Consider the following 27,276-nt stretch of genomic DNA (forward strand, 5'->3'; position numbering starts at 1 on the left):
TACTGGCCTACTCTCTATAAAGATTCCCGAGCATTTGTGCTTAACTGTGATAGTTGCCAAAGATCAGGCAACCTGCCTCACAGTTATGCCATGCCTCAACAAGGAATCTTGGAGATTGAGTTGTTTGATGTATGGGGCATTGACTTCATGGGACCTTTCCCACCATCATACTCAAACACCTATATTCTGGTGGCAGTGGATTATGTATCCAAATGGGTGGAGGCTATTGCAACACCCACTAATGACACTAAAACAGTGTTAAAGTTCCTCCAGAAACATATCTTCAGCAGATTTGGTGTCCCTAGAGTGTTAATCAGTGATGGGGGCACTCATTTCTGTAATAAACAGCTTTATTCTGCTCTGGTACGTTATGGAGTCAACCACAGGGTGGCTACTCCATATCACCCACAAACTAATGGGCAAGCTGAAGTCTCAAATAGAGAACTTAAAAGAATCCTGGAACAGACTGTAATTAACCGTAGAAAGGATTGGGCAAGAAGCTTGGATGATGCTCTGTGGGCATACAGAACAGCATTCAAGACCCCCATAGGGACCTCTCCATACCAGCTTGTGTATGGAAAGGCATGTCACTTGCCAGTGGAACTGGAACACAAGGCCTACTGGGCAACCAGATTCCTAAACCTTGATGCCAAGTTAGCTGGAGAAAAACGATTGCTCCAACTAAATGAGCTAGAGGAATTTAGACTCAATGCTTTCGAGAATGCAAAAATTTACAAAGAGAAAGCAAAAAGATGGCATGATAAGAAATTGTCATCCAGAGTCTTTGAGCCAGGGCAGAAAGTTCTGTTATTCAATTCTAGGCTCAAATTATTCCCTGGGAAATTAAAATCCCGGTGGAGAGGTCCATATGTAATTACAAGTGTATCACCATATGGATACGTAGAGCTTCAGGATAATGAATCTAACAAAAGGTTCATTGTTAATGGACAGAGAGTTAAACATTATCTTGAAGGCAATTTTGAGCAAGAATGCTCAAAACTGAGACTTGATTAAAAGCTCAGTAATAGTCCAGCTAATGACATTAAAGAAGCGCTTGCTGGGAGGCAACCCAGCCAATCACAAAATTTAATTTTATTCGTTTTACAGGTAGATGCTACAGTATCTTCAAAAGGTGAAATAGCAATTGGTTGAAGTCACAGAGTTACAGGAAAATTTGGAAGCTCACTGGCGTGAAAAAGCCAGTGAGAAACATTTTGGGCGTTGAACGCCCAAAAGAAGCACCCACTGGGCGTTTAACGCCAGTAAGGGTAACCTTCTGGGCGTTTAACGCCAATCTGCTAGCATTCTGGGCGTTTAGAAAAACGCCCAGTAAAGAAGGACTTCCTGGCGTTCAACGCCAGAAAGAAGCATCACATGGGCGTTGAACGCCCAGGAGAAGCAACATGTGGGCGTTAAACGCCCAAACCATGCACCATGTGGGCGTTTAACGCCAGGATGATGGGAGGAGGTACAATTCGTTTTTCTTCATAATTTTTCAAAATTTTTAAGTTTCAATTCATGATTTCTTGCATAAACATGTTTCAAAATGTCATCCTTCAAAATCAAATTGGTTTTCTAAAGAACCCTAATTTCTAAAATCCCTTTTTCAAAAATATCAAATGTATCTTAATTCATAAACATAAATCTTTTTCCAATCCAATTCTTTTTCAAATATTTTTAATTTCTTCTCATATCTTTTTCAACTCATCTTATCTTTATTTGAAAAATGCCTTTCCTTCTACTCCTCTCCTTTCCTTTCTTTTGCTTGAGGACAAGCAAACCTCTAAGTTTGGTGTGATTTGCCATGATCACTGAGCTAAAACTCATTAAAATCATGGCACCTAAGAGAACAGGAAGAGCAAGGATGTGAACTTAAGGGAGCTGAAGCGTCAGAAATTAATTCTTGAAGGCACCCTACAGACTAGAGGAACATCCACTCCCCAAAATACAGGTTGTTAAGTTCTAATTCTAGCTTTAACTCTGTGATAGTATTATTATAGGATTTTACCTTAGAAGTTATATAGGAGTAGTAGTAATTAGCATATCTATTTTGGTTTTATTTCCAACTAAGTTATAATTTATTTTTCCCATCATCATCAAACATGAATAAAATAGTAGATTTGTAGAATAAAGAGGCAATTTAATTTTTTTTTTTTCGAGTTCTTAATAAGGAAAATTCTAATTATTTATATGTGGTGGCAATACTTTTTGTCTTCTGAATGAATGCTTGAACAGTGCATATTTTTGATCTTGTTGTTTATGAATGTTAAAATTGTTGGCTCTTGAAAGAATGATGAACAAAGAGAAATGTTATTGATGATCTGAAAAATCATGAAATTGATTCTTGAAGCAAGAAAAAGCAGTGAAAAAAAGCAAAAGCTTGTGAAAAAAAAAAAGTGGCGAAAAAAATAGAAAGAAAAAGAAAAAGCAAGCAGAAAAAAGCCAATAGCCCTTAAAACCAAAAGGCAAGGGTAAAAAGGATCCAAGGCTTTGAGCATCAATGGATAGGAGGGCCCAAGGAAATAAAATCCAGGCCTAAGCGGCTAAATCAAGCTGTCCCTAACCATGTGCTTGTGTCATGAAGGTCCAAGTGAAAAGCTTGAGACTGAGTGGTTAAAGTCGTGATCCAAGGCAAAAAGAGTGTGCTTAAGAGCTCTGGACACCTCTAACTGGGGACTCTAGCAAAGCTGAGTCACAATCTGAAAAGGTTCACCCAGTTATGTGTCTGTGGCATTTGTGTATCCGGTGGTAATACTGGAAAACAAAGTGCTTAGGGCCACGGCCAAGACTCATAAAAGTAGCTGTGTTCAAGAATCAACATACTAAACTAGGAGAGTCAATAACACTATCTGAATTCTGAGTTCCTATGGATGCCAACCATTCTGAATTTCAAAGGATAAAGTGAGATGCCAAAACTATTCAGAGGCAAAAAGCTACAAGCCCCGCTCATCTAATAAGAATCTGAGCTTCACTTAAAACTCTGAGATATTATTGCTTCTTTATTTCTGTTAAAACCTATTTTATTTATCTAGTTGCTTGAGGACAAGCAACAGTTTAAGTTTGGTGTTGTGATGAGCGGATATTTTATACGCTTTTTGGGGGTAATTTCATGTAGATTTTAGTATGTTTCAGTTAGTTTTTAGTAAAATAATATTAGTTTTTAGGCAAAAATCATATTTCTGGACTTTACTATGAGTTTTTGTGTTTTTCTGTGATTTCAGGTATTTTCTGGCTGAAATTGAGGGAGCTGAGCAAAAATCTGACTTAGGCTGAAAAAGGACTGCTGATGCTGTTGGATCCTGACCTCCCTGCACTCGAAATGGATTTTCTGGAGCTACAGGAGTCCAATTGGCGCGCTCTCAACGGCGTTGGAAAGTAGACATTCAGGGCTTTCCAGCAATATATAATAGTCCATACTTTGAGCGAGGATAGACGACGTAACTTGGCGTTAAACGCCAAGTTCATGCTGCTGTCTGGAGTTAAACGCCAGAAAAACGTCATGATCCGGAGTTGAACGCCCAAAACACGTCATAACCTGAAGTTTGACGCCAAGAAAGGCCTTTGCACGTGGAAAGCTTTAGTCTCAGCCCCAGCACACACCAAGTGGGCCCCAGAAGTGGATTTCTGCACCAATTATCTTAGTTTATTCATTTTCTGTAACCCTAGGTTATTAGTTTACTATTTAAACAACTTTTACAGACATATCTTGTACCTCATGACATTTTCAGATCTAAATTACATACTTTGTGACGGCATGAGTCTCTAAACTCCATTGTTGGGGGTGAGGAGCTCTGCAGCGTCTCGATGATTTAATACAATTCCTTTGTTTTCCATTCAAACACGCTTGTTCTTATCTAAGATGTTTATTCGCGCTTAACTGTGGAGAAGGTGATGATCCGTGACACTCATCACCTTCCTCAACCCATGAACGTGTGCCTGACAACCACCTCCGTTCTACATCAGATTGAATGAATATCTCTTAGATTCCCCAACAGAATCTTCGTGGTATAAGCCGGATTGATGGCAGCATTCATGAGAATCCGGAAAGTCTAAACCTTGTCTGTGGTATTCCGAGTAGGATTCCGGGATTGAATGATTGTGACGTGCTTCAAACTTTAACCTGCTGGGCGTTAGTGACAGACGCAAAAGAGTGATTCTATTCCAGTAGGAGCGGGAACCAACCGGTGATTAGCCGTACTGTGACAGAGTGCGTGCATAGTTTTCACTGCGAGGATGGGAAGTAGCCATTGACAACGGTGACACCCTACATAGAGCTTGCCATGGAAGGAACCTGCGTGTGAGAAGAAGATCTCAAGGAAGAGTTGAAATCAGAGGACAAAGCATCTCCAAAACTCCAACATGTTTCCCATTACTGCAAATCAAAGTAACATTGTTCCCTCTTTTATCAAATTCCAGTAATTTCACTTTTAATCCAAATAATCCTATTAACATCCTGACTAAGATCAATAAAATAAATATTGATTGCTTCAAACCAATAATCTCTGTGGATTCGACCCTTACTCACGTAAGGTATTACTTGGACGACCCAGTACACTTGCTGGTCAGTTGAACGGAATTGTGCCCACTCATACCAAAAATCCTAAGTTCCACAATCCTACAATAAATATATTGATGCTATATTGATGTGATCACAATTTCGTCCACCAGTGGAGACTTCCAAAGAAGAGGCTCAATTGGTTTGGCTACAAGAGGTACGGTTTAAGTTTCATTTAAGTACCGTGTGGTGTGATGAGAATTCCTAGGCTAGATGCCCCTAGGATTAAGTTTGGATTGTGTAAATGGTTGGTGCTAATATGCATAGTTGGTATGTAATGTGAAATTAATGATTGGATTGAGAATTGTGTGGCCTTGTATGTTTGGTGTATTGAAAATTTGATGTATTGGGTAATGAGTATTGATTTGTGGTTTATGCATTTAAATTGTGAAATTGGGCCAGAGGCCGTAAATTTTGGGCCGGAGGCCGGTAAGAGGTAAGGAAGGTAAGTTGATGTGTGCATTGTATGATGACACAAGTGATTGGATGGATTTTAGATAATGAATATATGAATGATTGGGTTGGTTATTGAATAATGAGGCTTGAGGAGTTGAAGTGTGGAAATTGGTAATTTTGGGTGAAATTGTATAGATGAGGTATGTTTGGTTTGGTTGAGGTATGTTATGTGGTCATATATGTGGTCATGATTATTGATGCCTTGATGGTATGATGATGCATAAGAGATATGTATGTTGTGGTATATACTTGAGAAATGATTAAGGTTGATTTGTGGGTTAAACCATGTGACAGTGAGTATAATATTGATTATGTGTAATGATGATTGATTGGAAATAGTATTGTTGGAAATTGGGATGAGGAAAGATGTATGACATGTTAATGTGTTTGTAATTTAGCCGTTTGTTTGAAATGGGTAAAAATGGTTATATGGCGGTTTTGTGCATCGTGGTAAAGTGTTAATGTATGAGTTGAAGAGGCTTGATGTTGATTTTGGTATATTTTGATTGATTTCAAAAAGGGTTGAAACTAGCATGTTTTGGTTGATTTTAAAAAGGGTTGAAAATGGCTTGTTTTGAAAAGGGCACCTTGTGGTTTTGTATGAAAAATATGGTTTTTGGACATACTTTGACGGGACATAACTTGGACTACAGATCTCTGTTTTGTACCAAATCTGTTTAGAAATGAAATTGGATCCGGGATGTCCCTGCCGTTCGAAGAACGGGTGAAAAACGATTTAAAATGAGGAAGTTATGTCCATCGGAAGATTGGGGGTTGAATCTGTGAATTCTGCAGCTTTTAACTCAGAAAATTTTTAGCAGAATGACCCTCCACGCGTAGGCGCACTTGGCGCGTACGCGTCGTTCTTCAAAAAGGCACCATCCACGCGTGCGCGTGGTGTGGGCGTGCGCGTCGATGCGCTGCACCCAATGCCCAGCCATTTTCCCGAGAGTTGTGCTGGAGTTGTGCCAGTTTTGTGCCTGGGGCGCAAATGCACCCACGCGTACGCGTGGCTGACGCTTACGCGTCGTCTGGCTGTGTTTCAATCCGCGCGTCCGCGTATATGACGCATACGCGTCGATGAGCTTTGTGGGCATCCACGCATGCGCGTGGGGTACGCGTACGCGTGGCCCTGTTTTCATCCCAAAGTTGATTTTTGAGTTCTAAAAACCAAATCTCATACTTCTAAGCCTCCGATCTCACCCCTTATGTATTAAATCATTATGATATGCTTAGTAATGAGAAAGGAACTAGGGGATGTGGCAACTTGCGAGTGAAGCAAGGGGAAAAGTTATGATCAATGGTGATCAACGATGATTATATGAGATATGGAGGATGACGGTAGGAGTACCGTGTATGCCATGAGCCGAAGGGCTATATCTATTGATAAATGGCTGGTTCTTGATTGAACCATGAGCCGGATGGCTGAGTTATTGCCGGGTCACGGCAAAGCCATTATTGATTATGGCTGAGTATAAATGCATATATGATTAATGAATGAATGTGTTGAATGGATAATAATGGAAAATGTTGAAATGTGATGTGTAACCCCGGGTAATAGGCAGTGGCGTTGTCCACTTGCTCCGGGTATGAGACGGAAAAGGATGTTTATGATAAATGAATTAATTATGGAGTTTTGAATGAATGTAACTCCGATACCTGGGCAGTAGCAAGGGTTGGGGTTCGTCCCACTTGCTCCAGGTTAATGTTTGAGATTTGATAACAATGAGGATTGATAATATGAATTGAGATTGAATGAATATATGTTTAAGATACCTGGGCAGTAGCAAGGGTTGTGGTTCGTCCCGCTTGCTCCGGGTTAATGCTTAAGATACCTGGGCGGTAGCAAGGGTTGTGGTTCGTCCCGCTTGCTCCGGGTTAATGCTTAAGATACCTGGACAGTAGCAAGGGTTGTGGTTCGTCCCACTTGCTCCAGGTCAGAGATTGTGACGCCTGGGTAGTAGCGGCAGTAATGGTGAATCCACTCGCTCCAAGTTGAGCTGTTAAACACCCACCTGGGTAGTAGCCGCAGTAGTGGTTATTCCACTGGCTCTGGGCTGAGCGGGTAGTAGCAAGGGGGTTGTAGCTCAAACCTACTTGCTCCGCAAGGGGTGTTTCTGTCCAATGGTTAGCTACCAGGACATGTCGGGTTGGCTATATAACCGACAGATGATATCATCAGCCATAGGGCAGGCATACATCATTTGCATATGTTTGAATTGTTTGGGTTTGCCTATTTGTTTTGGATTTCTATATCATATATGCTATGTTACCTGATTACGTGCTACTTGTTCTACTTGTACCTTATTTGTGTATTACTTGTCTGTATTGCTTGTGTTTGTACAACTGAGAGATCCCTCATGATGGTGTCGGTGGATGTTGGGGGCTGTTCTTGATGAGATGAATTGATAATGCGATTGCATGATGATGATGATTTTTGAATGAGATCATTTGAGCCCCCTGGGTAGACGCAGTGATGTGATTTCACTAGTTCCAGGCGAGGGTATGATGTATTGATATAGAGTTGCTGAGGCAGAACAACTGGTGATGGTTTTGCTTATGATTCTGAGTCTGATTCGTGGAAGAATCAGCGAGTTGGGAAAACATGTGTAACATGAATTAGATTTAGTATCCCCTTACGTCAGATGCCTATTTATGGATTAGTGAGAATCTAGGCTGAATACTTGGTGAAAAGGAGTTTAGGATGCTTAGTGAGTTTTTATTGCAGTGCATTGTATTTATTTGGCACTTTTACCGTACTGGGAACCCATGGGCCCGAGGTTCTCATTCCGTATATATCTCTTGTTTTTCAGATACAGGTTCAGGTGCTCAGAAGTGAGCTGCGGTTCGTCTGAGAGACGGCGAAGATATTTATTTTCTCTACTTTGTGTTTTGCTTAGAATCTCTCCACCTTTGTTTTGAAAAGATTATATTACGTGTTGAACTCTTTCGGAACTTGCCTATAGAGGCTCTTATATTTCCTTTGGGAGAGATTAGGATGTACTGTTGTCAGTTACTTTCATACTGTACCCTAGCCGGCCTAAACTTCGCGGGTCGCGACTAGTGGCTATTTACTTATGTTATATATATCAATCTGTTATCTATCTCTTAATCTCCTTTATGCCTTGTCCGTATATCGTTTTCGGCTTCACGTTTTATCTTTTCGATGTCGAAAAGTGAGTGATACGTCTTCGCGATTTTATTTTTACTCTTTTCAGGCTTCTCGATTAATATTCCTTTCGAAATTACCTATATTTATATATTAAAAATCCACCTGAGAGTCGTACCACTGTAATATCATTGACTTATGACTCGAGCATAAGGATTTGAATATTAGGGTGTTACATGAGACAGAAAGTAAACTGCAGAGTTAGAGTTATACTGTGACTTGGGTACTTTAGAGAGTTTTACTAAATTTATGGTTCAGTTTATTCCTTTAAGTTTTATAATCTGAGTGTCTGCGTTCTAGGATTGCTTCTGACTTTTCTGTGACCTTATTTATTATATATGTGGGCACCTTAACCATACTGAGAACCTCCAGTTCTCATCCCATACGATATTATTATTTTTCAGATGCAGGTCGAGAGGCACCTCGGTAAGTGTCTGGAGTTCATTCTGCAAGCGAAGTGTTATATCTTGGGACTCCGTATTTTGAGCTTATATGTTTATTATTCTATATTTAGAATCTTCTTTGTATATTTAACTTTATTTTGTCCCTTTTAAAGGTCGATGTGGAGAAACAGGTTGTTGTTTTATCCGTTTTGGGATATTTTGGGTTATGTATAGTTATGTAAATATTCTCTAGCCAACTTTTGCTTTGCAAGTTGATCCTGGAGCTTGAATATTTTGTATCTTTTGGAACTTCCTTTTTATTATTCATATATATATATATATATATATATATATATATATATATATATATATATATATATCTTATGTTTCTTCGTACGCAAGTTTTCCATTTATGTGAGCGTTACGACTTTTGTTTTAAACTTTCCTTCAAAGTCTCCTCGTTATAAAATTTCTTTCAGCTATATATATATATATATATTATTTTACTTTTAGTGGTAATAATACTTCACTACCTCTGTCTTATGACTTAAGCATAAGATTCTGTGTGGTAGGGGTATATTATGGTATCAGAGTAGTTCGTTCCCGTAGAGCCTGGAGAATAGACTGACTATGCCTCTGAGCATACTCTGGCTGTGTGTACATGCTATTTAGGATGTCTGCTTGACATATATAGTATAAATGTTCATGAGCATTACCTTTGGAGATTCGAAACATTAGACTTTAGATATTAAGACTGATCACCTTAATATCAATTGTTTGGTGTGGACAAGACCCAAATGGCGTCTCGTGGACTCGAGCGAGATGATACGACTGATTTTAGGGTTGCTGTTGTGCGAGCTACTGCTGAAAAGGATGGAGCGGGTGACTTAAGAATTGTGATGGAGGTGGTGATGGATTTGGTGGGGAGACAACCAAGGATTAGAAACTCGTACAGCTGAACAAATGGTCGACAACGTTTAGTTAGAGAGATAAAGAGATTCAAGGAGTATTCTGGAGAGTATATGAATTATTAAGATCCTAGTGGCTTATAATCAGAGTAACATTGCGGAAGCGCGGTGAATTTGGTGGCTATAGAATTGTAGTGACGTGAGAAAGAAGTATTGGGATATGAGAATGATTCGAGGATTGATATATGATCGAGGAATGGAGAGTGCATGAATATGGGTTTAGGTTAAAATTATTTGACTCAAACTAAGAGATAGAGTAATTGTCTAGTGTTTGAATTAATGTTGGGAGAGTGGCAAGATGAATGGTAAAAGGTCGATTAAATCTGAGAGAGCGAATTTCCGAGGACAAAAATTTCTGTCAGGGGGTAGGACGTAAAACCTGCAAAATTAGTAAATAATTAGCCAATAAATTAATTATTAATCAAATAAAGTAGAAAATAAAATTTTATGGTTTAGTGAGGTATAATTAATTAAAATATGAATTTTGAGACTAATTTTAAAAAATTTGGCCCAAGATTGGGTCGAACGGGCCGAATCGGGCGAACCGGGCCCAAGGCCCAACCCACTCACCCTTAAATATAACATTCAACCTTCTTCTTCCCATATGAGTAAGGAAGCATCCTGAAACAAGGGAGAAAAGGGAGAGGGGAACGTTGCAAACCCTTGTTCCAAGATTCAATTCACCATAACTTTTAATCCAAAGCTCCGATCGCCGAATCGTTTGCAGCCACGCGACTGTAACGTTGAGCTCTACAAAGTCCAGAACTTAATTAGGTGAGGAAGCCACGTTTTCCTTTTCAATTTTCTCTTCTCTAATTTCAAAACTCAAATGTGAAATTATGTTGAATTTTGAATGATTTCGATGTTTAGATTCGAGTTAACTTACGGGTATTGTCGGGTTTAGCTCATTTGAGCTGTGGGTCAGGTAAGTACCCTTAAACCCTTGTATATATATTAAATTAGGGAGCTCTATTTTGATTATAGTGGTAATTATGATAATAGATTGAAATTGAGTGTTGGATGGAGCCAATTTGAGGATTTAGAAACTTGAGGTCCAGTTTCGGAGGCCAAGTTTTGTTGGTGAGATTTTGGAATCTTGGAAACTTATAGTGCGGGAATGCTTTAGGTGTTCCAGGTTTATTAGAAAATCGGCTAAGGTATGGTTTTGGTTTCTCGTATATAACATGTACGGTATCGTGAAAACTTAGGTTAGATGACTATATGATAAGTTGAATATGTGTTTGGAGCATGTTTAATGATTTTAGTTTTCAATGTAAGTTAAAATGATGAGATATGATTAGATTGATGATTCATTGATGTGAAAGTAGTTGGTGTTGGTAAAATAGATTGATGAATGATGAATTTAATGCTAATAGATGAGGATTATGAATGTGAACATATGAATGTTAATAAATTCATAATTGTGTTTGTATAATTGAGAACTCGTGGAATGAAGTGGTTTAAAATTGAGGCATGGTTGGTTATGATTGAATATGGAGTTGTGTTGGGTGTGTTTGAAGTCATTTTGAAATGTAGAACTTTGGTTTTTGATAAAGGAAATTGGTGAAAATGAGGTTTAGAAGTTTTTGGTGAAAACTTGATTTTTGACTAAATTTTTGCTAGCCATAACTTGACTTTCAGACCCCCAAATTATTTCAAATTTATCTCATATGAAAATTGGATTCTTGAAGTTTATGCTGTTCAAAGAACGGATGGAAAATATTTTAAAACAAGAAAGTTATGCGCATCGAAAGTTTGGATTGCAAAGTTGAAAATTTTGCAGCATTCAACACTTTTGCCAATCTGCAGATCTTGCGTACACGACCACTGCACGCGACGCGACCTACCTTTTTCGAGTTGGGCATCCCACATACACGAGCAAGGCGCTTGTGTACGCGAGCAGGGAAAAGTTCACCCACACGTACGTGTAACCCACGCGTACGCGTGACCCCTGTAATCGGCAAAGTGAGTTTTGTGTTTTAAAACATAATTTTGAACCTCTAAACCTCTATTTTTACCCTTTCAGACCCTAAGGATTAGTTTTAAGTGTAGTGACGAGATTAAGTTATGAAAAGCGAGGTTACTTGAAAATGAAGAAAGATTTGGAAGGATAAATTGGGGTTGGAGAAGTGTAAAATTGGTAATGATATATGATTAATGAATTGAGAATGGTAAGGTTTGACTTGTGATGTGACTGAGTTGAGGGGTGAATGTTGAGATTAGCGGTGACTTAGTATGGCCGAAATGGTCGAGATGGCAACGTCTGGGTGTGAACCCACTTTCGTGTTAACTTGAAAATATGTTCGGATGGCAAGTTGAGGACGGAGGATTTCCTCTCTTTTCATGATGGGAATGTGGGAAAGGTGAAAAGTCACTCTCCTTCGTATTGTTTCACCCATATTCTTCTCTGGTTGCAAGGTGGAAAGACAAATTCCTTCAATGTGAAAAGACACTCTCTTTCGTGAAACCTCCAGAAGAAGATGGAAAGGCACTCTCCTTCGTTGAAGTTCCTCTTGGGGATGCACAACTTAGAAAGATAAATGTCTAGGTTAGCTACCAGATGTGTTGGGTTTTGGCGATTTAACCTACACGTGAGCTCACAGCCAGTGGGACATGCATGCATCATGTTGCATTTGTTTGCTTTGTTTGGGTGTGCATAATTATTTTGGTTTGCCAATCTGATAATTCTATTTAACTGGTAACTGTGATACTTGCGGTAACTGTTCTTTAAATATATTTGCCTCATATTTGCTTGTGTCTGTGATTGTCTTTTTGTTTTGAGTACTTGGTAGTGGACTGATAATAACGATGATTTGTTTTGAAATTGGCCGGAGGCCAGGTTGACTTTATTTAGGCCGAAGGCCGAGCTGGTTTGATTTGGGCCATAGGCCGTGACTGGTTGGATCAATGGTAAGGGTTGGTTAACAATGATTTATTAGTAAGCAGTAAAATGTATAGAATGTTATGTTAGGCGAAAGTGAAAGCAAGGGTTAGAGTTGAATGAGATAGAAAGTAAACTGCAGGGTAAGAGTTATACTGTGACTTGGGTACCTTAGAGAGTTTTACTAAATTTATGATTCAGTTTATTGCTTTAAGTTTTATAATCTGAGTGTCGGCGTTCTAGGATTGCTTCTGGATTTCCCGAGACCTTATTTATTATATATGTGGGCACCTTAACCATATTGAGAACCCCCGGTTCTCATCCCATACGATATTGTTATTTTTCAAACGCAGATTGAGAGGCACCTCGGTAAGCGTTTGGAGTTCATTCTGCAAGCGAAGTGTTATATCTTGGAACTCTGTATTTTGAGCTCGTATGTTTATTATTCTGTATTTAGATTCTCCTCTGTATATTTAACTTTATTTTGTCCTTCTTTAAGGTCGATGTGGAGGAACAGGTTGTTGTTTTATCCGTTTTGGGATATTTTGGGTTATGTATAGTTATGTAAATATTCTCCGGCCAACCTTGGCTTCGAAGGTTGAGCCTGGAGCTTGAATATTTTGTATCTTATGGCACTTCCTTTTTATTTTATATATATATATATATATATATATATATATATATATATCTTACGTTTTTTCGTACGCAAGTTTTTCGTTTACGTGAATGTTACGATTTTTGTTTTAAACTTTCCTTCAAAATCTCCTCGTTATAAAATTTCTTTAAGCTATTATATATATATATATATATATATATATATATATATATATATATATATAATTTTTCTTTTAGAGGTCGTAATACTTCACCACCTCTGTCTTATAAGTTAAGCATAAGATTCTGTGTTGTAGGGTGTTATAGTACACATTGATTTCATCATGCTCTTTGAGTTGCAGTTTCTTATACTTTCTCCCGATGTCAGCCATATTGTTTTCCATTTCACAAAGGATTCGAAAAAGATCTTGTTTCCTCCTTTTAACTTTTAAGTAAGGCCTTTCTAATTGAGCTTCCTCCTCACGAATTAGGGCAAGTTCTTCCCTGCGCTGAGCTAATTGAGTTCATGTACTGGTAGCATGAGCAACACCAACTTCATATTCTTTATAAGTCTTTTGCGTTGAATTATAAGAAGTGTCAAGCTTTGTGAATTCTATTTCGATGAATTCCATCTCTTTCTTCACTTCATTCATTTTGTTATAGGAGATGAAGACGTTATTAGCAATTTTCTTGAATTTCTTCACTACTCTGGAGAAGTTGAGTGGGACTTGATATTCGAGAGTGGCACACAACATATCTGAAAAAATTGCATTCAAGTCATCTCGATTTACCCACGCATTGATGGTATGCCTTAGGAGGCTAAGAAGGGCAGAAACCCTTTTGATAGCTTGAGGAGTCAGTTTTGTTGGGAGCTCTTGTTCCGATAATTATTTCATGGTTGAAATTGAAGTTGGCATATCCGTATTATGAGAGATTTTGGATATGGCACCAAGGAGTTCAGCTAAATCAGCCTCTGGTGGACTGGAAACAGTGGCTAGAGGAGTTTCTTGGGTTTTAGGAGTTTGATTCGAAGTTTTCCAGGTCGACTAACTGAATCCGGTAAAATCTTCACACTTGGAGAACCTAGATGAAGACGTGCATTTTCATTAATAGTCTTTACAAATGGGTTATCTTCCTTCGAAGGAGAAGAGGAAACAGTGAGATCGACATCGATTTGAGGAGAAGATGGTGTATTCTATTTGTGGGGATTTTTGTTGATTCGACTCTTTTGAGGTATGCTTTTTTATAACTGGTTGATCGATATCTACATTGGGGGGTTTCTTTGGTTACTTGCTTATCAGGTTGTTGTGTCTCTTGAGTGGTTGATAAATAGTGAAAGGTTACATTACCATCGGATGATGAGCTCGAAGGTCGCTCCCCTTCTCTACCAGAGGTAACCTTTGCCATTGAGGTGGAAGGAGGTTTGTTGAAAGGGTGCATTAATATTTTCATATTAAAGAAAAGAAGAAAATTATTAAAGAGCCAATCGATAAGTTTGTTACCATAATAATCGTAATGTAATGTACCTTTGTGGCTTTTCGAGTTCAGAATGTTGGGAGTGAGTCGAGCTTCTCGACGTGCTACTCGATTTAGAACTACTAGAAGCAGAAGAGGAATCATTCAGATGAGAGGAAGTCTGCTCTGGAGAAAGTTTGGCACTTTTATCGATTCTTCAGTAGAAGATTCTTTCTGTGATGAAGAAAGAGATTTAAGGTAAGGACCTTAAAATATAAAAATATAAAAGATTTAAGTTTTACCTTTTTTGCCATTGAAACTGTGGTGGAAGTTTTCTACATTTTTTGTTTATGTTGTCTCGATGTTTCCACTTTTCTTTTCGGAGCTTTTAGAGGGAGTACTTCAGAAGTACCAGGAAAGGTTTTTATCGACCTCTTCATAACATCGTTCAGAGAGCGATTATATCGAAAATAATAGATGTCCCACCACTCAGTGAAAGACTTGATAACGAAGTTACTATGAATAAAGGATAGTGGGGAGTAGTGGCTTCGAATTTTATCACTGAGATCAAGATATTTCTTAATGTCTTCTTTTGAATTGAAGGTAACATGATAGAGAGTTGGGATTTTTTTTGGAAAAGGAGTTGGAATGGCTTGTGAAAAATCCAATTGTGTGGCAATATAATGTGGGGGCATGAAAGGTAACCTTGAATTGTTTTTTTTTTTTGTATTGAGGAATTTTCATTGGAAATATCTGAATGGCAAGAAAATTGGACCAGGTCATATTATTTGAACCATGGCTATCGTCGTCCGAAAAAATATGACATTGAAACCATTATGGTCCACACATTCGATCCACAAAAGGGGCAAGTATTAAATCTTTATTTCAAAAATTCTGGTATGAGTGAAATTTCGAGAAAGCTTCCCAAAAGAGCTCATCAGTTAAACGTGCATTTTTGAAATCTGACTGTAAGGTGATCAGTCGAAAACCTTCGATACTCTATTTATTTGAAGTTGTAATTCTCCCTTATTTCATGTGTTTTTTGAAGACAACATTTAGCAAGAGCCGTAGTAGCCAAAAGGGCCCCGTGCACTGATTGAAGTCTTTTTTCAAAGACTATCGACCATTTGCCCCAACTCATCAAGAGGTTGCCAAGAAGCAATTTGGCCAAATTGAATTTATGCCCTTCATGAAGTAAAGCGGCCAATGTAATGAATAACTTTTGCATCGAGACACTCTTCGAGTAGAAAATAACAGACCAATAATACAAAAAAGCTACATATTCATCTTCTGTGGCAAGGTTATTTTCTTTTCCCATATTATGTTTGATAAATTTTTCATAAGAGTTTTTCTCGATAATGCTGTATTTTTTATTGGAATTCATATCGAACGTGCCTACAGGGTTGCCCATCAAAAGCCCAATGATAACGGTCACATCGAAAAGTGTGGGGCTAACCATTCCATATAGAAGATGGAAGCTGTTTGTGGTTTTGTTCCAAAAATATAATGCAGTCTCAATCATCAAATGATGTGTGATTGACGGAAAATGGAAAAGTCGAAGGAGATCATGAAAGCTTTGAAATTTCCAGGCTTCACCTTTGGCAGATTCAACCCTTTGATACTAAGTGAGGAAGATGATATTTTTAAAAGAAATCTTAGGATTGTTCCATAAAGGTTTTTTATTATCGATGAAGGGAAGATCTTTTTTTAATAAGTAAGTTCTCTCCTTCGACACTAGCTAGAAAAATGGTGGGAGATTTTTTGGCTTGGTCTAAGGTGTTTTAAGGACTGATGAAACAATGCACATTGTTCTCAACAGAGAAGAAAAAAAGATTTTCTTGTCATTTTCGTAACTCGAGAGAGGATTTTCAAATCAGGTTGTTCGAAAGTGTCAGTGGCAATTTGCTTCTTTTTTCTTTTTGGTGACAAAGTTTTTGGAGTTTTGGCTGAAGTCATTGTTACAGAAAAGAGAATAAAATTAAAGAAGAAGAAAGATGATGTTGGAGATGGAATGGTCACTGAATAAAATGAGGAGAAGAGTAGGTGAAAGGACCAGAAAGTTGAGAAAGTTACTGTTGTCGTTGTTAAGAAGGTGTTGCTGAAAAGAACGGTAAAAGAAAAAATGGGATTTTTCTTTATTGGAAGTGAAGGGTTTTTGTGGTTCAAAATTGGAAAAAGAAAATTTCTTTGGGAATGTAAAATTAAAGGAGAAAGAAACAGTAATTAATGGAAAAACATGTTGTAGTGAATGTAATTATTGAATTTATGGAGACATGGGCAGTTAATGGACATTGTTTAAATTAATTAATTGATTATGACATTTAAAGAGTCTTGTTCAGATAGGATTGAGCATTTTATTCCCAGTTTGATTACCATGAATGCGTCAATTCTAAGAGGGTAATTTGTTAGTCAAAATTAAACAAGTTTTAATAATCGAGTTTGAGACTCGATTGGTACCTTCGAAGATTGTGAAGCTCATCGAGAAGGATTTTTCGATAAGAAAGATAGATTCAATCAATTTAACTCATCGAAGAATAGTAAAGTAATCGAAATGGCAAGAAGGCTAACAAGTGAAGATAACTGATAGCAGAGCAGTTACATGATCATCCAAAAACGTGAGAACAATTATCAAATTATTTTTACACATAGAAGATATGTTGAAGTTTGATTGGTCAAGAACTCTTATAAATAGTTGAAGAATGGAAGGAATAGAGGTTGAAATTTGGTTTCAGAAAACACTCTCGTACACTCATATCTGCAGCGATTTCTGAGTCTACAAAGAATTTTTCTTTTTTTAGGATTCTTTCCATACCTTTTAAATTTCTTTAAGTTTTTTATAATCTTTTTCTTTCTACAAATTTACTTTCTTACAAAGCCTTTGTTTTTCCTTTAACATTTTTTGTATTGTCTTTTGAATTCAAGGTCTTTTGACTTTTGTTAAAGACATTTTATTGTTTTGATTTAATTTCAAGTCATTTATTTTATTTTATAATTTAGATTTTAAGTTATTTAAATTCTATTTATATTTCGAATATTTTCTTCTCTTCTTTATTTTCTCCAAAATTAGGATTTTTTTATGTAAAATTCAAAACTGATACTCATAAAAAAAAAGTAAGTTTCGTTTTCAAATCATTAAATATTGAATAATCCAAATTTATTAAAAATTTGCATAATAAATATTAATATTTTTAATAATTTGATAATCTAGTAATATATATTTTTTATCTATATTCGATATTTACACAATTCTTAACTATGAATATTGTCGGTTCTATTTAATATTCCCCTTTAAGGAACATCATCCCATTTCTTTCGAAAAAGTTTCTTTTGCAGAAAAGAAAAAAAGGTTATAAATTTAACATCAAATAGTTATCACATTGAAATCATTTGTCACACTTTTTTAATAAACGCATTCTAAAGATTATCACTACTCACATACGTGTCAAAATTACTTTAAAAATTCTTTTTAAAAAAAGTTACTTTAGAAATGAGATCAAAAGTTAGTGTAGCCCTTTAGAAAAATATATTTTATAGAAATATAGAAAGTATAGAAATTAGATTAGAAGTTACTGAAATTATATATATTAAAAATTATTTAGTTATTGAATTAGTCATAATATATTTATAAAAAATATTTTATATATTAAAAAAATTATTAAATTAGTTATTATATATTTTATGCAAATATATAAGTTTTTAAATTTTTTTATAGAAATTAAATTAAGTTCTTGTATACAAATATATAAGTTTAAGACATTAGAATTGAAAGATAAAAATTAAAAAATAAGAATTAAATTAAATTTTTATATTGTATTTAGTATAAATATAGAATAATTATTTAAATTAATTTTTAAAGATTTCAAAAGTAGATATTTTAATTTTTAAGAAAAATTAATATACAAATTCCAAGGTTTTATTTTGGCAAAATAATTACTCATATTATTTTTTAAGAATTTTAAAAGCGGATATTTTAATTCTAAAAAAATTAATCAATTCTCAATATTTTTTTCGTCAGACATAACAGTTCTCCGTTCAAAAAAAAATAAAATTATTATTATTATTAATTACAATAATACTGTATAACTGTACCATAATTTTTATAAATTTTTAGCAAAAGTAATAATAAATTTATTTATTAGATTCTTTTGTATGTATTTATAATATAAAAAATATATATATAGTTACTCAATAATAATAATAATAATAATAATAATAATAATAATAATAATAATAATAATAATAATAATAATATTCAATAAAATTATTAGAGATTATTCTATAAGAAATTTAAAGTTAAAAATATTTGATATTTTTGTATTTAATATATTCAAAAGATGTCCTATTTTAAAAATTTTATTTGTATTAAAAGAAAATGTTTTAATTTGAATTTTAAAGCATCATTATTCACGTTACTTATTTCTAATGAAAATAGTGTATTAATATGTTAGTGTCATCTGCTAATGCACAAAATTAATTTAATAATAATAAATGTCGACATAAAGTAAAAGTAAAATGGAGGTGGATTATTATGTCTGATAGAAAAAAACGTTAGGAATTGATCTGTATAATAATTTTTTTGGAGACAAAAATATTTGTTTTTAAAATTTTTAGAGATTGATTTGGGTAATTACTTTATCAAAAAATAAACTGAAGATTGATTTGTCTATTACAATAAAAGTTTGGAGATTGATCTATGTATTAATTTTTTTGAGACTAAAATATTCACTTTTAAAATCCTTGGAGACTAATTTAAATAATTACTCTAAAATATATATAGTTTTATTTCAATATCATATTTAATTTAAAATAAATATAAAAATAAAAAAATAAAATTACAAATTTTAAAAATTAAATAAAATTATTTAAAAGATATTAAAATTTCAATTTTTATTTTTAAAAATTTTACTATTTATATTTCTAATTTTTAAAAATACTAAAAAACTAAAATTTTAATTACAAACTCTAATTATTAAACACATTATTGAATAGTGTCTAGTTTCAGTAAACGACTAAACGGAGTCTTAAATAGTGAGTTAATGGGAATAAAATAAAATATTAGAAAAGAAATAGTGGAATGTTATAGAAGCAACAGAGTGTACCTGGCAAGTACAAAACGAAATCTTCATTGACATTTGAGACACACACCAAAACCACCACCTTTCTCTCTCTCTCTCATTTTAAAATATACGCCTGCCACTTCGAGACACTTTGGACACAACACCAACCAACCCTCTCACTCTCACTTCAAACTTCTTATATTATGTAATTCATAAGACTTGGATTTTAGACAGAGCTGAAGGTGCTTCTGTTTTCTTTCTGTAAATTTTCTTTTCTTTTTGAGTATTATTATGATATGTTTCACCTAAAGTTTGAACCTTTGGTTTTGTAGAGAGCTAGAAGTTTCTGTGTTTGGCTAAGGAAAAAAGAAATGGCCGATGAAGGTGACGCCATGCATGCTGTTCTCAAGGAAGCTGTGGACTTGGTAAATAAATAAACAGAGCAACACAATTACTCTGTTTTTTTTCTATAATTTTTTTTAAATGTTGATGAAGTTGTTTGAAATTTGAACTTCTACTGGGTTCTTCAGTTCTTCTGTGTGTTGTTCTTGGAATTTGTGAGTTTATATTCTGGTTTCTGCAGATTTTCTGCTCTCTTTTTTTTTTCCCTAGAGGGAGTGTGATTTTTTGCTTCTTTTTTTGTGTTTTTGTTTGCAGGAAAACGTGCCAATTGAGGAAGTTTTTCAGACTCTAAGGTGTGACCAAAATGGTCTCACAACAAAGGCTGCTGAGGAGAGACTTGGTATCTTTGGCCATAACAAACTTGAGGAGAAGCAGGTTCTTTTTTTTCTTTTTAACACTTTTTTATATTTTGTTTTTCTTTTAGATTGTTAGTGGTGAAAAAGGATGGAGAAAAAAAAAAAGAAGAAGAAATTTTGAGCAGTAAAATTCTTTTACTTTTTTTTTTTTAAATTCTATGCTTTCTATTGTTATGAATTTTGCAGGAAAGCAAGCTTCTCAAGTTTTTGGGATTCATGTGGAATCCTCTTTCTTGGGTCATGGAAGCTGCAGCAATCATGGCGATTGCTTTGGCAAATGGAGGAGTAAGATAATGAATACTTATACTCATTTATTGACCTGAGAATTTTGATTTTGATTTATTTTTATTATGAGAAGGAAAACTTGTAGAAATAGTTGTAGAAGTTGTAGAGGGCTAACAAGTTTTTTTCCCCGCATTTTATCATTTTTTTTTATTTTCACTTTTTTTTTCATGGTCATGTTATTCAGGGGAAACCACCTGATTGGCAAGACTTTGTTGGGATTATTACACTTCTGCTTATCAATTCGACTATAAGTTTTATAGAGGAGAACAATGCTGGTAATGCTGCCGCTGCTCTCATGGCTCGCCTAGCGCCTAAAGCCAAGGTGTCGATATAAAGTTTATATCTTTGCTTCTACTTTCCAGAAGTTAATTTTGGATGTTGATATAAAATTTAGGCAGCAGTATTTGGTTCACATACTTTTTTGTTTTTGTTCTTCTGTGTGTGTGTTTTTAATTAGTATTACTAAAATGATTATTCAGATCCTTCGAGATGGGAAATGGGTTGAGGAGGATGCCAGTATCCTTGTTCCGGGTGATATAATTACAATTAAGCTTGGGGATATTATCCCGGCAGATGCCCGTCTCCTTGAAGGTGATCCATTGAAGATTGACCAGGTGCATGTTGAGGCCTTTGTTGCTATCTTAGTTGATATCTGATTAGTTTTTTTTTTTTTTTGGTCAAGTGATATCTGATTAGTTATTGCCTACATTTTGCTGATTGTTTAAGTTTCCTATTCGGGTCGCAGTCTGCACTAACCGGCGAGTCGCTTCCGGTCACAAAAGGCCCTGGTGATAGTGTTTATTCAGGGTCTACATGCAAGCAAGGAGAGATCGAAGCTGTTGTTATTGCCACTGGAGTTCATACCTTCTTCGGCAAGGCTGCTCATCTGGTTGACTCTACAAATCAAATTGGCCATTTTCAATCGGTAAAATGAATCTGATCTTGAAACTGTTTTTATTATCTCAAAGTAAAAATGAAATTGACAGTTTATGCAATCTATTATCTATGTTAATTTCAATGAGTCTTTTGTGCTTTTAATTAATCCTTTTGGTTTAGCTTTCTTCTTTACTTTTATAATAATATATATTTTTACAATGACATTTAACATGGTTTCTCAAACAGGTCCTAACCGCGATTGGGAACTTCTGCATATGCTCAATTGCTGTGGGAATGATAGTGGAGATCATTGTCATGTATCCAATTCAGCATCGAAAGTATCGCCCTGGGATAGACAATCTGCTTGTGCTCCTTATTGGAGGAATTCCAATTGCCATGCCTACTGTTTTGTCAGTGACAATGGCAATTGGATCCCATCGCCTATCTCAGCAGGTAATGTTTAAGGCTTTCTTAGAAGTTTTTTTTATTAAATTTTTCATCAACTAGGTTTAAATCTCCATTGATTACACTTTGTATGATTCTCCAGGGTGCTATTACTAAAAGAATGACAGCAATAGAAGAAATGGCTGGCATGGATGTATTGTGTAGTGACAAAACCGGAACTCTTACGTTGAATAAACTAACAGTTGACAAGAATCTTATTGAGGTCAGTACTTAGTTGTTATCAATTTAGTATCATGTCGAGTTACCATATTTTCTTTGTGGTATTATGCTGAAGTGTTACTAATACTTTCTATAGGTTTTCGCTAAAGGAGTTGATGCAGATATGGTGGTTCTCATGGCTGCTCGCGCTTCAAGAGTGGAAAACCAAGATGCTATCGATACGGCTATTGTAGGGATGCTGAGTGATCCGAAGGAGGTAAAATCACTTCGGATAATCTATGACTCTATCTTCTGTTCAAGTTTGTAAATGCTCACTAAAAAGTATTGCAATTTTAGTTGTTAATAGCAGCCAGGATCACTGTAAGATTATTGTTGCTTTTATCTATTCTAATCAAAACAACTTACACATGCTCTCTCGTCTTTTTGGTACATTGTTTGTATTTGACTGTCTAAAACAATTAGGCCAGAGCTGGTATTCGAGAGGTTCATTTCCTTCCGTTCAATCCAACTGACAAAAGGACTGCTCTGACTTACATAGACAGTGACGGTAAGATGCATCGTGTCAGCAAAGGTGCACCGGAACAGGTTCCTATATGAGACTATGAGTAACCTCATTCCATGTGTTTAATAGTAGTTCCAAAATGCCAGTAGAATTGATGCTCAGATTTTTATTTTTTACTTTTAGATCTTGAATCTTGCACACAATAAATCAGAGATTGAGCGAAGAGTCCATTCCATCATCGATAAGTTTGCTGAGCGAGGATTACGGTCTCTTGCAGTAGCTTACCAGGTGGATTTTGATTATGCTCTTCATCTTTAGTTGGAGTTGGAGTGAGTGGAACGATACTAACTGGCTTTAGTATTTTGTCTCAGGAAGTTCCTGAAGGAAGGAAAGAAAGTCCAGGAGGGCCGTGGCAATTTATCGGACTCATGCCTTTGTTTGATCCGCCTAGACATGATAGTGCCGAGACAATACGCCGGGCATTGAATCTTGGAGTAAATGTTAAAATGATAACAGGTATATATTATGGATGTTATTTATTTAGATTTTTCACTAGTGCTTATAGCATGGGGAACATATTTTGAGAAAAGTTGAAATTATTTGGACATTTGGAATTAATCTTTTGTTGCATGGCTCATTTTTTGGGTAAGTTTCTTAATGACATTGTTGTGTATACCGATTTCTTTTAGGTGATCAGTTAGCTATAGGAAAGGAAACAGGGAGGCGTCTCGGAATGGGAACCAACATGTATCCTTCGTCGGCATTATTGGGCCAGAACAAGGATGAATCAATTTCTGCCTTGCCAGTTGATGAACTCATTGAAAAAGCTGATGGATTCGCCGGCGTTTTCCCTGGTACAACATCTTTTCTTCAAACTCTATTTTGTACTTAAATGACAATTTATTTACATAGTATTTTGTCCAAGTCTTACTTGTTTTGACTATGAGCTTATTTAATGCAGAGCACAAATATGAGATTGTGAAACGTTTACAGGCGAGGAAACACATATGTGGGATGACTGGTGACGGTGTTAATGATGCCCCGGCGCTTAAGAAAGCAGATATTGGAATAGCTGTTGCTGATGCAACCGATGCGGCTCGTAGTGCATCTGACATTGTTCTAACAGAACCAGGTCTAAGTGTTATTATCAGTGCTGTGTTGACCAGCAGGGCAATATTCCAGAGGATGAAGAACTACACGGTGAGCTCGCCTTCAATTGTAATGATGTTCTGTTTCGGCCATTTTGCTAACCTCTATAGAGATATGCTAAATAAGTTAGGCCAAACTGTTGAATAATGATAACTGTGATGGACTATTTTCTAATTCCTTCATTTCATTTTGTGCAGATTTATGCAGTTTCCATCACAATCCGTATTGTGGTAAGTTACATTGCCGTCCGTAGAAGCTAATTGTTGTCGCAGACATGTGATTGTGGGTTTGACAGCTGACTTTGTTGTTCCTTCTGACAGCTTGGCTTCATGCTACTTGCTCTCATATGGCAATTTGATTTTCCACCATTCATGGTGCTGATTATTGCTATCCTTAATGATGGTTTGTACCATACTTTTCTGAACCAACTTAGATTCCCCTTTTTTAACTTGTAAAGAGTCTTTGATCTCTTTTTTATCGGTGATATTGTCAGAGATACCGTTTCGGATCGCCAAACCTTCATGATACTTCCTAATGTTTGTAGCATCTTCTCGCTAAACTTGTGATCTTTTCGGATATGACAGGCACCATTATGACAATATCTAAGGACAGGGTAAAACCATCTCCATATCCAGATAGCTGGAAGCTGGCAGAGATATTTACTACCGGAATCATTCTTGGCGGTTATTTGGCTATGATGACAGTTATCTTCTTTTGGGCAGCATATAAAACAGATTTTTTCCCTGTAAGAAGCTTCTTGATTAAATTATTTTTCCTTATTGAATTAATGCTATTATCTATGTGTTTAACCAATTACTGGCCCTATGAAACTTGTGGTCTAGTCCATTCTATCCATTTTGTCCATTGGATAACTAACTTCGGTCAAAACTTTTTGTATTATGTTAATGATCGAATTTCCAGAGAACATTCGGGGTGTCGAGTCTTCAGAAGAAGGATGTGGATGACTTCAGAAAGCTTGCGTCGGCGATCTACCTACAAGTTAGTACAATTAGCCAGGCTCTCATCTTTGTGACACGAGCACGGAGTTGGTCATATGTGGAGCGTCCGGGTTTGTTTCTTGTATCAGCCTTTGTCATTGCCCAGCTGGTGAGTGAAACCAACACAAATTTAGACATATCATAATAATGTTATAATAATAACATGTTCATCTTTGATAAGCAGATAGCAACACTAATTGCGGTTTATGCCAATTGGAGCTTCGCGGCAATTGAGGGGATTGGATGGGGTTGGGCTGGTGTTGTGTGGCTATATAATCTCATCTTTTATATTCCACTTGATTTCATCAAGTTCGTTATTCGATATGCCTTGAGTGGCCGGGCTTGGGATCTTGTTATTGAACAAAGGGTATATATTTTGTTTTGTATAGAGTAAGTCTTCATGGGAGGATGATAGCTGACGTTAGATGGTTTGACATGTTGGACTAAACTGCTTAACATAACACGTGTCAACATCTTAGCTATTATCTTTCGCATGAAGACATTTTCATGTGAGTAGTCACCTTAATTGTTTGTTTAGTGTCTAAAGTGGAATGTTTGTGTGTTAGATTGCTTTCACAAGGAAAAAGGATTTCGGAAAGGAAGAACGTGAACTTAAATGGGCGCATGCACAGAGAACTCTTCATGGACTTCATCCGCCGGAGACCAAGATGTTCAGTGAACGTACAACTTACACTGAACTTAATCAAATGGCTGAAGAGGCTAAAAGACGAGCAGAGATTGCCAGGTATTCTTATAATACATTATTTGCTGGTTGTGCACTTAGTATAATTACAAGTATTGGATTATTCATGGTAAATTTTAGGTGAAACTTTTGAGTATAGTTTAGAATGGCACTTGAAATATTACTTCACTGACAAAATAAAAGTAATAAAGATTGAATTCCAGTTATACCAAAAAGAATTAGACAAATGTTCAATCTTTCATAGGTTAGTTGTTACCCTAAAGCAATAATTTAGGGCTATTTTGATACTTTGCTATGCTACTTCTACTTGGCACTTAATAAATTGTTGAATCTTATATGTTAACAACAAACTTTTCAATCCCTTACGCCTATACCCTTTATAATACAATTTTAACACCCTTATTTGTTTTGTTAATTAAAAAATAATTTAAATACACAATTAATTAGTAATAACGGTATTTTTATACAAGTATCAAGAGTGTTTGATGTATGAACAGTATTTTTTTATCATTTTTTATGGATGATTCAAGGACCCACGGTATTTTTAACATTAAGAGGTTACCATTTTCTATTTCTATATTATAGGCTTTGATCTATTGTGAACTATTTTCTATATATTTGATTTCTAAATTGTCTATCTATGGCATTAGCAAGTTTGCAATATACATGCATTTATTTTTATTTTGCATGAAATCCTAAGTTTGTTGATGCGATTTATTGAATGTATTTTGCAGATTGAGAGAACTGCATACACTGAAAGGCCATGTTGAGTCAGTGGTTAGACTGAAGGGGCTTGACATTGACACAATACAGCAAGCATACACTGTGTGATAGCAACCAAATATGTGTAAGGACAATTTTGTCCTCCATCTCCATTGAGTGCTAGACAATTTTTGGTCTATCTATGATCTAATAGTTTAGATAGATTGTGTTGGGTGTGAGACTACTTTTTGTGCACACAAATTTCTGATGTTGATTAGCTCTATATGCTTATTTGTATATGCTTAGGTTGTTTGATGGTATGGTGGCTTTTACAATATTTTTCAATCCCCATAACTAAGTTGGGTTGGTCTTATAGTTAGTTCATTAGTTTGTTTAGACAGATGTCATTTATTTTGCTCAAACAAAAGTTGGGGGTTTAAATTTCACTTTGTGCATACAATAATTTGTTGGCGGCCAACTTTTAAATGGAATTTCAATTCACAACGGATTAGTTTTTGGTATGTCGATTTAGGAAATACTTTGTGAAATTAAAAAAAAAATGTTCATTTATGTAAAAAACATCAATTTTAAAGTTTCTCAAAAATGGTGTAAAACAGACAAGTGAGGAATGATTAAAGAAACTGAATAAAAAAGAAACAATCAAGCTACAAAAATCGAAAACTAAAAAATTTTTTATATTTTCGATCTATTTATGGTTTGTTTTTAGAATTTGATGTGAAAAAGGTTAAAAATTTGATTTATTGTCTTCTACGTATATCATATATTGTGACAATATAATAATCCGATGCAATCTTCAGTCACTAGGTTTGGTCGGGAAATTTTTTCCAGTGAAATTTAAATATTTTAATTGGTATTTAATAAATAAAAAATTATGTATTTACATTTTTAGTTATGAAAAGTTAAGAATGGTTTTGAATATAGTGAAAAACTTTTCTAAATTAGTTTGGTTAAAAGAATCTACTATAATTTAATCATGTCAGTATATATTAAAATTAGCTATTAGTATAAAATATATATTAAAATATAAAATACGTATTAAAATAATTTGAATAATATATATATTTATATATAAATATATGGTAATTGGTTTTAGTGATTAAATTTAGTATAATAATATTTTTATTTATAAATTTGTATATT

At 35.3% G+C, this 27,276-nt stretch overlaps 1 protein-coding gene and 2 long non-coding RNA genes across 3 annotated transcripts; 2 read left to right on the plus strand and 1 right to left on the minus strand.

Moving 5' to 3' along the window:
* Positions 1-13,282: 13,282 nt before the first annotated feature.
* LOC140175896 (uncharacterized) lies at positions 13,283-14,897 on the minus strand. The gene is made up of 2 exons (XR_011866894.1): positions 14,764-14,897; positions 13,283-14,695 (listed from the first exon to the last, which is right to left on the minus strand). It is a non-coding gene; the product is annotated as an uncharacterized lncRNA (long non-coding RNA).
* Positions 14,898-14,936: 39 nt separating this feature from the next.
* LOC112716359 (uncharacterized) lies at positions 14,937-16,799 on the plus strand. Its single transcript, XR_003160312.2, has 2 exons — positions 14,937-15,761; positions 15,863-16,799. It is a non-coding gene; the product is annotated as an uncharacterized lncRNA (long non-coding RNA).
* Positions 16,800-19,540: 2,741 nt separating this feature from the next.
* LOC112716360 (plasma membrane ATPase 1) lies at positions 19,541-26,619 on the plus strand. Its single transcript, XM_025768262.3, has 22 exons — positions 19,541-19,760; positions 19,851-19,943; positions 20,176-20,295; positions 20,463-20,561; positions 20,746-20,883; positions 21,041-21,175; positions 21,307-21,486; positions 21,684-21,890; positions 21,985-22,104; positions 22,198-22,317; positions 22,524-22,646; positions 22,747-22,851; positions 22,935-23,079; positions 23,253-23,417; positions 23,525-23,763; positions 23,910-23,942; positions 24,033-24,114; positions 24,297-24,457; positions 24,634-24,819; positions 24,895-25,077; positions 25,277-25,455; positions 26,148-26,619. Exons 2-22 carry the CDS (start codon positions 19,890-19,892, stop codon positions 26,242-26,244), a joined length of 2,871 nt encoding a protein of 956 aa, XP_025624047.1. The 5' UTR covers positions 19,541-19,760; positions 19,851-19,889; the 3' UTR covers positions 26,245-26,619.
* The last annotated feature ends 657 nt before the right edge of the window (positions 26,620-27,276 follow it).

This window comes from Arachis hypogaea, chromosome 10 (assembly GCF_003086295.3).
Source record: "Arachis hypogaea cultivar Tifrunner chromosome 10, arahy.Tifrunner.gnm2.J5K5, whole genome shotgun sequence".
Classification (NCBI taxonomy): domain Eukaryota; kingdom Viridiplantae; phylum Streptophyta; class Magnoliopsida; order Fabales; family Fabaceae; genus Arachis; species Arachis hypogaea.